Source organism: Hippoglossus hippoglossus, chromosome 4 (genome assembly GCF_009819705.1).
Source record: "Hippoglossus hippoglossus isolate fHipHip1 chromosome 4, fHipHip1.pri, whole genome shotgun sequence".
NCBI classification, from domain to species: Eukaryota; Metazoa; Chordata; class Actinopteri; order Pleuronectiformes; family Pleuronectidae; genus Hippoglossus; species Hippoglossus hippoglossus.
Window position 1 is genome coordinate 16,108,905 of NC_047154.1, and position 14,736 is coordinate 16,123,640.

A 14,736-nucleotide genomic window follows, 5' to 3' on the forward strand; every position below is an offset into this window, starting at 1 on the left:
CAGTGTCTGTGTGTGTGTGTGTGTGTGTGTGTGTGTGTGTGTGTGTGTGTGTGTGTGTGTGAGAGAGGGAGGGAGAGCGGTCCCACATGCTTTTTACAGTTCCCCTTAATGATGAATAATAAAAAGGAACTCAAAACGATATCCTGATTGTATTTTGTGGAGCAGACTAACACATGTATATGGATAACTGGTGCTCATGAGTTGCCTGTGATTTCTCTCTTTTTTTTTTTTGTTAAGAGAACTGAAATCTTTCCCAGAGTTTTCCTGTGCATTTGACTCCTGCGTCACCGCCACCGCCGAGCTCCATTTTCGCCAAACGCTCATTTCCTTAAGAGGGCGAACAAATAGTGGGGGTGGTTCCTCCGGTCGATATCTTTAATTGCTCCCGGGTCGTATCGATACGTCCCGGTGTTACCGCTCCATCACGAGCCACTGGGAGAGGGTTGCCCGGGAAACGGCCGCATGGCAACAGGATCAGAGCCTGGGGGTTGTCTGCTTCTAGGTCTGCTCCCATTTTACAGCGCGTCTCCTCCTCACTAGATGGTGTGCGAGCCACTGGAGAGCACACTTCAGCAGAGTGGTGGTGGGCTCCGCAGCATCCAGACCAGACCGAACCCAGGGAAACTGCGCGGCGGAGCGTCTTTCTTCACGGGGCTGCAGAGGAGGCAAAAGTGTGGGAATAAAACGCGCCGGTTCTCGTCGAGGGTTTTGTTTTTTTTTTCTTTTCTAAAGCGAACCACCACCACCACCACCACCCCCCCTCTCTCCTCCTCCTCCTCCACCTGCTCCTCAGCCTCCACACGGGTTTGTTTTGTTTTTTAAGCAGACTTTACTTGGGAACAGCGAGAACAAACCCCCCCCCCCCCCGGCTGCGATGGACATAATGACTGCGGTGCAGGATGCGTGTGTCTCCGGTCAGTGGCTCACCGCGATCATCCTCAGCCTGTGCTGCTTCCTGCCGTCCTGTCTGCCCGCCGGACAAACTGTGGACTATTCCTCGGTGGAAAATGTGGTCAGCAGACAAGGCGACACGGCTCTGCTCAGGTACAAAACAACACAAACAACACACACACACACACACACGAGCTAACACGCAACACAACTTTCTCCCGCTCTCAGCCACTCGCTCCTCCGCGGGAGCTGAACACAACGCACCGCTCTCTGGCTCACGCCGTTTCCTGTGAAGTACTTTGCGGGGTTTGTCACTCGGAGCCTGCGGGGAACACACAATGGGTCGTTTTCCCTCCATCCCCCCCCCGTCCCTGTTTTTTTTCGCCTGACAGGAGGAAGGCAGGGAGCTAGCGGGGTGTGGGGGGGTGGGGAGAGGAGACGCTCGGTGCAACGGCCGCTAAGCGGGATGCTGCTCCGGCGACAAGTGCACCTTAGCTCGGATGCTAGCGGCAAAGTTTTCTGAGACGCTTCCCCATTGTGCTCGTCCGCCAGCAGAGATTTACCAGTGCGTGTGGTGGGTTTTCAAAGCGGCTCTAAATGGGACAGCGTCGCTCGAGTCGCCACATTCGCCCCGAACACACACACACACACGCACACACCAGCGCTTATGTAATTCCATCACAACATGTCCGTCACACAAGTGCTAAACAGGGACCACATATGTTTGTGTGGATGTGTGGCATCCTGCTGGTTTCTGTTGTGTGTGTGTGTGTGTGTTTGTGTGTGTGCTGTTGTTCAGTTCTTGCCCGATGCACACTGTGATGTCGCAGTTTCAAAACGAGGCTGGAGAGTGCGTGTGGTCGCTGTACATCAGCAGCCGAGTTATGGCAGTGTCTCCCCCATCCTCCCCCATCTCCTCCTCCTCCTCCTCCTCCCTCCCTCCCTCCATCCTTCCTTCCTCCATCCTCACCCCATCCTCCCTCCATCACGTATGCTATGGTGCCAGCTGCTCAGGTACATTAACTGTCACGGGCGTGGTTTGGACCCAAACACCACAGAGCTTAGACATGCAAAAATAACATTTATCATCAAAATGTTCAAAAATATGATTGACTGCATACTTTAAGTTATCTTTTAGACAGTGACATTAATCGGCGTGATCCATCCTAGTGTTTCGTAAAAACACTCAAACTCTTTTTGTGTACACAAAGTACACACAAAAGAAGCAAACTCTCCGGAGGACTCTGATAATATCTTGTTCTCTCCCATATCAAATATCCGCTGTGATGGCTGTGAGGAAAGGCTGAGCGGGGCAGGCTTACCCAATTTCAATATGAATTCTGTGGATGTTGACTCTGAGAGGTTCTGGGCGTGGACCTGAATACCGAGCAGCCAACTGTCTAAAGTTCCACTCTGTGTGGCCTTTTAGTCGATGTTGTCTCACGCTTGATTGTTAAAGAGGGGAGTTGTGTCAGTGACGTAAGGTCATCGTCGGTGGCGGCACGGAGATGGGCGTCTCATTATGACGATACATTGGTGCTCGTGGCAGAATTACCTTGGCAACAGCTGAGGGGTACTCACTATTTTTAACATGTTCCCTTAATGCCCAAGGGCCGTCCCATCAAATAGACTTCCACCTCCGACTGTCTCTTTAGTGGGGGCGTCTAATTCCCTGGTGTCAATCTGGGCTGGCTGTGATCAGCGGCAGAAGCTTTGCCTGAATCCTGATGGTTTATTGGGCCAGAGATTATCCCTCTACTATGAATCAGCTCAATGAACACGATGCCTCCCACCCCCTGAATAAGGCAACAGACTCCACAGGCGGGTCATTGCCTCAGTAAATGCTGTGTAGAAAATCTAGGAAATGGTTAGGGTAAACACTCTGAAGACGCTTTCATTGCCTCTCTCTTATCGTTAATTAATGGTTTATTCAAAACTCGCTGTAACCATTGACTGGATTTCTTTCACTCATGTGAATGCTGCCAATGTGATGTTATCAGTTCGCTTGCACCTGCTGACCCGATACAGATTTTAAGCCTGTAAAACAGCTCTACTTGTTCCCCTGTCCGCATCTAATTGCAAAACACTGTCATCACCCGAGTAATGACAAAGGCCTTGCCTGTCTTGGCAGAGTCATTTTCTCAGACCACAATCAACCGTGGCTCTCTTTTTTTCCTCCATTGTTTTTTTCATCTGCCTTGAGAGCCAACTCAGAGGAACTCTGTGCAGAAAACAGTGGCTGTTTGTTGAGATTCTCTTTGGTCGTGACCCCCGACTATTAGAAGACAATTTTGCCGTGCCCCAGAGCTGATTGCTGGCAAAAAAATGTGACCATTGTGAAATACTGACAAACCCAGAAGCACGCAATTAGTCTCTGCCTTTGGATTATGGAGTAGCTCCCGAGAGGCACGTCCGCTGTCATATGTTCATTTCCCTCTTCAGTTCTTCGTGCTGCATTACTGCTGCTCTGATTCATGTCAGGCAGTGGGTCCACATCTATTAAACGATTTCTGCTCCTTACACTGCACGTGTATCATCAACCTTTTAATCTCGTTGGGTTACTTAAAAGCAAAGCCAATCCCGCCTCTAACAAAATGCCCTTGTATTTGAAATGATTCGTCCTGCCTCTTCAAAGCCTCTTACATGGTTACATTCAAGTTGTGCACATATGGTGCCTCTTTTTACATAGCTGTAAATCTGTGGGCTTCCATAGGGAGCACATTGTTCAGAGGAGTTGCACATCCCTTTTCTTCCCCACCCTGTTACACAGGTTTCATATCATTTGGATTCAGATGAATACACCTTGACTCTACCCTGTAAATGACTCATCTGGCTATGAATTTAAAGGGAACAGCAGGATGAAAAGACAGTTCCCCATGCTGTCTGGAAACACATGGTAACAGTGGCAGCCTCTTCCACATGGATAAGCAGCTGTAATAAACAGCAAAGCGCTATTGTCTGTAAATTTAATCCGAGGAGACTGAAGTCTGAACCACGATTACAATTTGCAGTACTATTTTTAAAGTTTGTTTTACCTTTTTATCTAGATGCTCTGGGCTTAGTACATGAAAGGCTATGTTCCTATTTTACCGGTGAAACATGTACAATATGATGAAAACGAGACTAAAGGTACACTGGAGATTTTACATTCTACCTAGGAAGAAAATAGAAACAATGCAAATAAATAGGAGATGGGCAGTACACAGCAAGAACTAGACAGCGATCCAAGCTTATTTTTGTAATTCAGTTTGACAGTTGGGCCTCAGCGACAAAATAAGGTCTGCACCACAGGCCTTAGTCTCTGTAATGGTGCAAAATTGACCTGTCACTAGTTTGAAAGTCTGGTATTCGTATAAATCTAAAATCATTGCCACACGTCAACAGACCAGTTGATGAAAATCTCTTCTGGCTGTACATGATTGTACTGGAGCTGAGTTTTCCAGCCTCATCCAGGACAAAAACGCCACCATGTATCATTTTCCTCAACTGTGTCATTATTATGGCTCTGAAAGGTCCTGACATTTACTATAAGCACTTGTGCCAGAGACAACATCTAGTTTAAATGGCCTGGTGCCCCCGCCCTAGCACAGATGCTCCTAAGACAGAATTGAGGAATATTAAGTAGCTGTTCAAACTCCACGGGACACAATTTAAAGGAGGAATTGTTGACTATCTCCTTAACACAGACTATAAACATAGCTGATAAGCACCCTTTCCACTTTTTGCATTTCAGCACTTTTTTAATTAGGCCACAGCCACTTCTGTTTAAAAAGTATAAGCAAGCTTGCTTCATCTCTCCAACAGCTTGATTGGTGATGTAGCAGATAAACTGGGCTCTGAACACATCCGTTATATCTGCAGTTTAACGAACGTATTCATGGGAAAATCTGATTTACCTCTTTTGACATGTATGTGGGCACACCTGAGTCTGTCACCGCTAATTAAACGCCCAAATCCTCCTGCCTGTTTGTTGCATCACATGTTTAATGTGATCCGTTTTGCTGTCAGCACCACATTGTTGTCTTTCACAGTTGCTCCACATCGCAGGATCAGGTGTTGGGCACGTCAACTGACCTAATTTTTGGCTAGTGAATAGACACTGTCATTCGATGAAGTGGGGTTGTTGTTGCAGAGAGAGGGGCTCTCCGCTGGATATATGCACATAGAGATATTACTTGTGCTGAGAAAATTACACTGTCCTACGTCCAAATAATCAGACCTTTCCTTTCTAACAGTAGAAAGCAGGCATATTGCTCATATTAAGGCCTATCTCTTGTTGCCCAAGGGAAGCTGGCTATACTAAAGTATTCATCAGATTCATTACTCTGGCATCCATTCTTAATAGATGAGCTTTAGTACAGATGGACATTGGACAAGCTGACATGCCAGAGCAAGGGCTGGAAAGCCTTTGTATGCAGCAGCCACCATAAAACCTCTAGTTAACCTCCTCCACAGCATCCAATTGAAACTCAGAGACCATCATGGCTTGTTTTAAATAGTCATCCAGTTTGTTGCTGAAAGCAGCCTCATGTCTTTTAGATGAATACTTACAAAGCTGCAAAGATATTTATGAAAGGAAGTGTCATCCAAAGAACAGTGTCGGCAATTTTAATATCAAGGCTTGTTCTAATAAACAATCTTTTGAAAGTCAGACTTATTCATCAGCCAGCAATGAGAAAATATGTCATATATGTGGGTATTTTGGTTTGTTGTGTCGAGTTTAAAAATATCCAGTAAATGCAGAATGACAATACTCATAAGACAAATCCAAGGGTCATTGTAGCATTGTAACAGTTCAGGCTTGGTTCACAAGTAAGATGCATGTGTTAAACTGCACTCATAGCAGATTTACAGAGATCCAAACTTGTAAATAACAACTTGCATGCAAGCCAGATTTGCACACTGTAAATCATTTCCAAATGGATTACCTTCATGGTCCTCATTTGCCAGGCAAGTCCATCCATTGTACTCTCTAAAAACCCTGCATTTCTATTTCTAATATATTTCAATTACCACTAAAGTGGTTTAGAGTCCTGATAAATTAAAGCCGTAAATGGAAATGCTTTTTTTCAAGGTAAATCCTTCGAGGGAAATAGATGCTATGCTAGCTTTTAAAGCATCTTTCTAATAACCACAATTATAGGGGATATGGAAAATGATTTGGGGTGGAAAATTGAGCTTTTTCCCATTCTGAGTTGTGAGCATCCACATAATTGCAATAATTCCACGGCAAAATCACAGAGGAGTGTTTTTGTTTTGTGAGAAAGCTATAAGCCTCAAAATTAAACTTGACAGACAGTGACTGGAGAGGCAATAACAGGTTATCTTTCGGGCAATTTCAAAGTGAAGTTACTTGAAACTGAATTTTTCAGGAACATGTCTACTGGGAGACTTCTCTCTTTTTCACCTCACTGACTGTTGGGCTTGGAAATAGTTTACGATTTAAATTGAATGAAAAGCTCTGATTTGTCCCCTATTTACAAGTGTATTTGTTACACAGGTGTGAATACTGAAATTGGACGTTTTTACTGAGTACTTATAAAGCAGATCGTTGACACATACATTTTCAACAAGCTGGATCCAAAATAAACCTGTTTCTGTGGTATAGTATTGTCTGCTTTGTTATGGTTTAGTATATAATCTGTAGAGTATATCATCTTTTTATGCACAAGATGAAGCTCATCTCTCTGACAAATATTACAGTGAGAAATTTGTCTTTACAGGCTCTTTTGTTGAACAGTTTACACCCTTTTCTGTTCCAAATCATTCGTCAACATTTGCTGTCTTTCATCACAGAGAGGAAATGAATCCTCAGAGCCCCTTCAATTAAACCTCTTAATCAATCAGTTAGCATCTCCTTGTGTTTCATGATAATTAGTCTACTCTGACAACATGTCGTATTCTCGTATGTGCCTCCTTAGTGAAGCTAAGTAAAAGAAAACAGTCTTGGTATGCTTCTCATGTCAGCAGGTTATAGACAAAACCTGCTGACATCAGAGTTTCGAGCCTGAGTGTTGGTAAAGCTTTGAAAGAACGAGTGCAGTCACAGGGGTGGTACGCTTTGCTTGGTATGCTGAGCATGGAAATCACCTCAACCTTTAGAAAGCTTCTGGGAAACATGAAATTTCCTGCATGTACTTTATATCTCCCTACCGGGTAAGTATAGTCATAAATCTCTGAATTCAGCTCTGCTGAGTCCAAGTGAGAAGCTGGAGCTGTCATGCAGCCAATGGTTTGATTGATTGATTGATCAATTGACACTGATATAATATTAATCATTTTTGAATGTTTTAAGATTTGTCCCTGTGGGGCTTAGTTGCATAAGTGGGGGATTGAATGATCTTCGTGGGAGATAGCCTCTCAGGGTAGAGCGGTTGATTACATTATCTTCAATAAAAGATCTTTATGTGTGAGCATGAGCTGAGGTTTGAGGGACCACAGGTAAACATTACTTGACCCTGCGGGAATAACAAACCACAAGTGTTGACACATGGTTATCTTAGCGATGCCCTTTGGTGAATTAAAACAATCTATAGGGATTTCAGCTCACTAGATGGCTCTTTTTTTCTTGAATGAAATTCAAGTGTCTTATCTTTGGTTTACACATGTAGAGCTTTCTAGTGGATGGATTTCCTTCCAGGGAACCATGTTTTCTGAGTTAGAAACAGTGAAACCAGTTTACATTACTGTAAACTGCATGTTGAATGTGATATATGACCTCACATCATCTTCAAATTTTAGATCCTGTCCAGTACTTTACCAGATGCATAAGTCCTCTGATTGCAGCATCGTATTAGACATTAACTGTATTTCCCCACTGTACCAGATAGTCTGAGAAATCAATCAGGGGAATTCTCCAAATGTGCAAATGATTGACTGTAATATCTATTTTATTATGTGACTCACTCATGTAGTCACGATGGCAGGTCTCTCACAATTGATTAGAAACTCCATCGGCCAAAGGATGTATGCATTGGCATAAGTCTTTTGGTTCTGTGTTGGCATAGCTAAAAAATTTTAATTGGAGTCGCTCTGAGCAGGTTTGGTTTTTTTTCTCTGTTACTCTCTCTCTGTCATCTGCATAATGAGTGTGTGGATTTCAGACTGCTGTAAATGTTAGTTGGAGCCGAGTAATTGGAGAGTCTGCATTGGTAATTATTAGTCAATGGAGAAAGAAGCAGTGAAGCAAATCAATATCACTGAGAATAGTGCCACGATTTCTTTCCAGTGTGGTCAGGAGTTAAGGTAAGAGAAGTGTCATGCTGCACAGAGATGAATAAAAGCTCATTTATGAGACTAATTAATATATATTTTTTCAAAGTTATGCACTGTAAATGTCCATAGTGTATGGTGTTGCAGTGTGGATGAAAAACTGGAGCCTATTTCACTGAATGCCTTTTTATTAAATTTTGTGGTTAATGAAAGGCAGCCATGAAAAATGCCCCTATTTGAGACTTACTGATTAGTTGTAGTTTCATGACAGTGTATTAACTCTTTGCTTTTTTTGCACAGATGGCACAAATGGTTTGTTACTGTAGAATAATCCAATTAAACGGAACAAAATCCGGTGTTGCTCAAGTGGAATTTAAAACAGTCCCCATAGCACTTGACTTATTATGGGAACACAGAACACTATAATCAGTCACAAAGGTTAGAACAGTGATATTGAAAATGCCTGCGACCTCCATTGTTGTATAGTATGTTTAGCACTAATGTGTATTCAGGACCTTGTTTAACTAGCCGCTATGAAAGGATTGTGTTGTTAGTTTATCAGGTAATATTATTGTAATTTTTGCCACAACAGAACACACAAAAGATTGATGGTTTACCTTAATCGTAGAAGAAAAATGTTGACATTAATAGGCTGTCACACTATGTCCTGACCACACCATGGCAGGGACAGTGACTCAATCTGCGCTAATGTTAAACAGCAAATTCATCAAATGATCTGTGAGACTGCCACTCAATAGGATTCTTATTTTAGACTGAGACTTGCTTTTCATAATGGGAGTTTGATTTCTCCACCGATCTCATCCTCCGTCTGACTCTCTCTTTCAGTTTTATCTCATTGCCACCTGTTTCGCCCTTTCTCTCTGCAACTCTCTGTTCCTTAAAGGTCGTGTAAGCGATTTTAATCCAGGACAGTTTTTGTGAAATTCATTGAATCTCCTCACAGTCCCCCAGCAGTCCCTTCTGGTTTCCTACAGAGCCCAGGCTCTATAAATGTGGAATAAACAAAGTGGCTTGGACTGCACCATACAAGACTATTTAAGCAACAGGGAGCATTCAAGCTTGTGCACAGGTCAAAGGAAAGAAGAGGGGGAGATGGGAGATGAGGGAAAAGGGGGGCAATCAGAGGGAGAGATGGTCAATCTGGCACAAGCTAATAGATAGTGTTAATTTAAGGCTTGAATGGGAAGATCAAAGAGTAGTTTACCCTTCCATTGCCACCAGACTGTGTGGATTTCAATGGAATTAATTTCACTGCAGACGAGACCAGTGGTGACATTAAGGCATTTGAATGGAAGGGAACTCCTGAAATGGCATTTATAGCATCTGATAGGGTGAATGGATGCGGCCACTCTAAAGCCCAACAAGATTTATTCCAGTAGTCCCGATGGCCAGTTCGTCTATGGTGTGATTGATAGCTGAATAACATTGCCGGACTTTGTCTGATTCAGTTAGCAGCCATTTAGCTGCATTTTGCACCAGCATAAGATGTGGCAGGGTAGTCTGGCAGTGTCTTAAATACAGTGCATCACAATAATCCAGGTGGAAAGCGGCAAAGGCCTGGATTGTCTAAACCATGTGCTTGACTTCTGCCTAAAAAATAACATTTCTCATTAATAACCTGGTCACGCTCTCATTTATCCCACTCCAATTTCAGTAGGATCCTTTCATAATAATGTTAAAGATGTGTAACTTTGTGTTTTGTGCTGTTGCTACATCTTAGAGTTGTGTGCAGCAGTCTTTACCCATTGTCATACTCATCGTCTCTCTCTCACAAACACATTTACAACCAGCCATTCAGTGCTTGATGCCATTTAGGCAGCAGAACAATCAATTTGGCGGGTGTGCCAGGTCTTACAGCGAGGTACAACTGTGTCGTCAGCATAACACCGATAGGAATTTTTTTTTCACTATATGGCTTTGGGGAAACATGTCCTAAAAACAGAAAAATAAACTTTCTTGAAAGGACACAAACCATTTGAGTGCCGTGCCTGAGATTCAACCCGGTGCTCTAGGCACTCGGAAACAATGTGGTGGTCTACTGTGTCAAAGGCAGCACTGAGATCTAAAGACATTCATACTGTGCAGTGCTTAATGTGAAGCAGACAGCAGCCCATCCTTTGACTTAGATAAGATGCTATAAATTGTACCATTCTACTGTATTTGTGTTATTGTATTTTGTATTTTATTGGGTTAGGAATCCATCAGGAATTTGCAGGTGAAGCTTCTAAAGGTCCACTGAGTGTAGGGGTGTGTTTGTTTTTTTCATTGAGTTAAAATATCAACCATCTTTCTTCAGAATGGCTTACTTCACCTTTAATTGCATCTAAAGGTAAGCAGTCAAAAGCAAATGTAGTTGTGGCCATTCTGTCTGTAGTATTTTGTCCGTATGTTAGCTATTAGATATTCTGTTCTGTGTTATATTCAGCTGTCAACTCACACACTTAAGCAAAGGCATTAAAACAAATCAGGCACTGAAAAGTGAAAAGAACAAACTGCAGCCCCTATCCATATCATTCATCAAATTATCATTTATTCCACTTGAGACAGCGACAGGAATATTTTAGACAACCTCATCACGCATCACCGTCAAAAAAGAGACACACAAATACAAACACGACTTTTTCTACAACTCATTTAATCAGCTTTTTTGGTCACATTCAGTCAACCTCATCCTTTTTATTTTTAGTCAATACATGGACACAATAATAGTCTATTTAGACTATCATTCGAATAAAACACAGCCATGTAAATTGTATTTTCTAAATACCTTAATATGAATAAGGTCATACTTAAAATTAGCAATAAATTGACTTTAATCGCATTATGTAGACATGCTAACATCTTAGTTGTATTTTGCAACATACACATACAGAAGTTACCAACTGCTTGACAATGCATGCCCTGGGTTTGTGTGGAAACAAGATGGCTGGCACTATGAAAATACTAGGGAGAAACCATAGTTATGCTATGTGTTTCAAGAGAAATTGATATAATTAAGTTTTTGGATTGGCACGCATTGCAGTGGCCATGTTTTTTGAAATATCAATACCATTACCAGTTAATTAACTGTTTCACTATAATAATCGGTCAAAATTCAGATTGTCCTTAATGGTTAAAGCTTTGATTATGAGCATCTTTAATGCCAGCTTTACAGTACAGCATGAAATAAACCTCAGATAGGTTTTCTGTAGTCATGTCTTGTTCTGTTCTGCTCCTAATACACAGTAAGCATTTTGAAAGGGGGGATTACAGCTCCAAGCTAATTAGCATCCAGCCCTGGGAACTACAAATAATATGTGTCTAGATAATACAGTGTATGAAGCTACCATACCTCTGTCATGTTCAAATGTGCATGCTGATTGTGGGATTTAATAAACACACAGTCTGTATTGTATTGTGTGACACAGTCAGGTGCCACAGTGGCACATCCCTGAGACATGCAATCAGTTTCCAGCGCCGACAGTACATTCTACAATCTCTTAAAACCTCAGTTGTCTTAAGTGGAAGTGTGTGGGCCATTGCTTTCTGCCGTAAACCTCCATCCAGGCACCGTCTTTGATTCCAACACAATGCCCCTGCTGCCATCCTCTCTGTGCGTTGTGGATGATGCTTTCATGTCAGAATATTCACCCTCGTTTTGCCACTGCCATTGCTAATGGGTAGTCTTTTCAAAGCCTGGAGAGGATAACCTGTCATCTTTGTTTTCATGGCCACCTCAGGGCCATTCAACAAGTTCAAAAGAGAAAAGAGTCTGCAATGCAGTTTTTGTGAGGTTAGTTTTTGGTGTTTTGTTGCGTATCTGCCATCACAGGCAGAGCTACATGTGGGAGCAGGTGCTGAGCTGAATGACTTCAGTGGCATGTACCGCTCACTTAAGGGAATATCTGAGCCAGATGCTTTATTATGTTGTGTTTATGCTGATGCTAGTGTTCCACAATACAAAAATGTGGGGGTGGGGGTGGTTCTTGAAACAATGGCACTCCTGGAAATTACTGCTTTCACTATGAATTTTGGCTTGTTTTTGGATTTTCTCATCAGATGTGTTGACATGTAAAACAACCACCTGCAAAACAGCCATATCCTCTGTGACAGACCAACGTGGCCATTCAGAGATGATGAAGTTTACAGTCTCTGTGGATGCCAATGATTTTTCTGATTTCCACCCGACAGTATTGGCTGGGTATTACTTTCCTGGGAACAATATGATTCACCTTGAGGAAGCAGCAATGGTTGATTTGATTGTAAGACTGCGGGAGAGGGAAATCGTATGCATTTCTGTGATGAGGAAATATTTTCAGGTAGTGTAATGCATATCGTTATGAGAAAGAAGCTGTGTTTACAGCAAAGCACAACCAAGGTTTCTCTTTGTCTCAGTACATTACAAGAGTGGTGTCTCAAAAATTCATTTTATCATCAGAGACAAGGTGATATTGACACTTATGTGGTTATTCATATTTTAATATGTGTGCCATCACAAGTAAAATGAGCAAGAATTATAGAAGCAAATATGAGATAATTAGGAAAAGTGAATGTGCAGTCAAAAACAACGATGGACATTGATTTAATGATGATGAAATATGACAAGCTGCACAGCACTGCAGGGATTCCCCAAAACATATTATTTCAATCAGGAGAGACTTGAAGAGGAACAAAATATAAATTTAAGTCATATTAATTTCTAAATTCATTGTGAACAGGTAAAAAAAGACTTTGGTGCATGAAAGTAGATCACAACAGGAAACAGTCCGATGAATTTGTATAATTTAATATGTAGAAAACTCCCCGGGGCCCCGACACTGCTGGTGATGAGGAGGAGCAGAGCTCAAGGTCTTTATGAGAGGAATCATGTGATCTGAGGACACATGGCGACGGGATGGGCGCTGCTGAAATGACAGTGAGGTTGTGATTGGATGAGACATGAATGAAGGTGGAACTTAGTCATAGATTAGAAAACTGTGCAGGGAGATTGTCTCCCTGATTAAGTGATGTTAAGTGACTCGACTCGACACTCAGATGAGGCACATCGCACAAAAGTCTTTTCTTATCATCTAACCCAACTCAGATTTGATCAATTATGTGACCTGAGTTCTTCTCACAGTCCACTACAACAGTGGTATTGTGACATATTTGAAGAGTGAACACAGATTTCCCTATTTGTTCAGTGAGGTTCTTTAGGTTCCAGGGGAAATGTTGTAGTTTGGGAGCTTGAAATAATGACCATCTTACATTGTGTTATATTATAAACATAAATATATAATTATAAAAATTGCTGACATCAAAATCCTGGGTGACGTTTCGAAAGAATGACGAACAAAGACATTAGTCAGTATCAGTCCCTCCTGTTCTCCTCCCTCTGCTGCTGCTGGGATTTACAGCCTGCAGGTAGAGAAAGAGAGAGAGAGAGAGGGGGGGGGGGGGGGGGGGGGGGGGGGGGGGGGGGGGGGGGGTTGTGGTCTCGGGGTCATCTCAGGCGACTTCTTGCATCGAATCTACACCAGAGACTGCTTTCTCCCAAAACAGGACTTTTGTAAAGTTTTAATTTTGAAACTCCAGAGTTCTGTTTTTGTATCCTGTAAAAATGTTGACGTTTGGAAATGACGACGCAAAAAATGACATTTGCTTCCTGATTGGGCCTCATTTGTGGTGAATGTTACTAAACCTTCCTTTGTGGAACACTTCCACCTCATCGTAGGTACAAGCAAAGAAATCCCTGGTCCTACTTTTCACTATTACTCTTTCTGGTTCAGTCAAAGTAGCACAGAGAACAGAGAAGCCACCGCAAAATGACAGCAACATATAGTAGAAAACTCTGAGTATATATTTTTCTTTCTTTTCACTTAGCTAAGGCCTTGTGTCAAAGTATTTAAATAGCAGAGAACCCCAAGGGTGACCCTAAGTTAACAATTCCTGCCCTGTCGTTCCACAACACATAAGATACTGTATACCCTCCTTGTAGGGCTGGGCGATATGACTTCAAATCAATATCACGATAATTACCTTGATTACAATTACTGAACGATTATTTTATTTCATTATTTTTTTTACATTACCCTCATAGTTCTCTGACAAGGTCTGCATTGGAAATATGCTGAACTGTTAAAGCTGGAATATTTTTTATAATGAAGTGCATATCTTTGTGATTTTAAAATAATTTAAAGAAACACAAAGATGGACTATATATAACTTTTTCAAAGAGTTGAATCTCTCTTTGAGTCTCTTTTTCAAACGCTTCTGGAGCTGCCTTCATGTGCTTTCGAAAAAACCATTACACTACACAGAGTACAACCAAGCTGAAGTCTCCCGGTGTTCACAGTTTGCCCATTTACTTAAGCAAAACAGGGTGTTGAACTGTTTTCTTTTACATATTTTAAATTAATTACACGTGTCTCATTAAATAGTCGTCAGTGTTGTGTTTAATTGCAGTGTTGTCCGTACACAGCTTCCTGTCCTCCGGATGTCCTTGAACTCACCACCTGCAGGTGTGCTAGCTCCACCGCTAGTCACCTTTGATCAGTGGACCTGGGCCACACTGGCTGCGGTTGCACCACTGAATGGCTTGGTTTTCATTTGGGCACTGCCTGTGTGAACAGCAGACAACCGTGACACGCAGCA

The 14,736-nt window shown here is 42.2% G+C and overlaps 1 protein-coding gene across 1 annotated transcript in view; it reads left to right on the plus strand.

The window, feature by feature from the left end:
- Nucleotides 1-246: 246 nt before the first annotated feature.
- negr1 (neuronal growth regulator 1) overlaps nt 247-14,736 on the plus strand; it is a 133,689-nt gene continuing 119,199 nt past the window's right edge. Inside the window, exons 1-2 of the mRNA XM_034583059.1 lie at nt 247-838; nt 870-1,044. Coding sequence (XP_034438950.1) covers nt 875-1,044 — 170 coding nt within the window. The 5' untranslated portion in view covers nt 247-838; nt 870-874. The remainder of the gene's footprint in view (nt 839-869; nt 1,045-14,736) is intronic.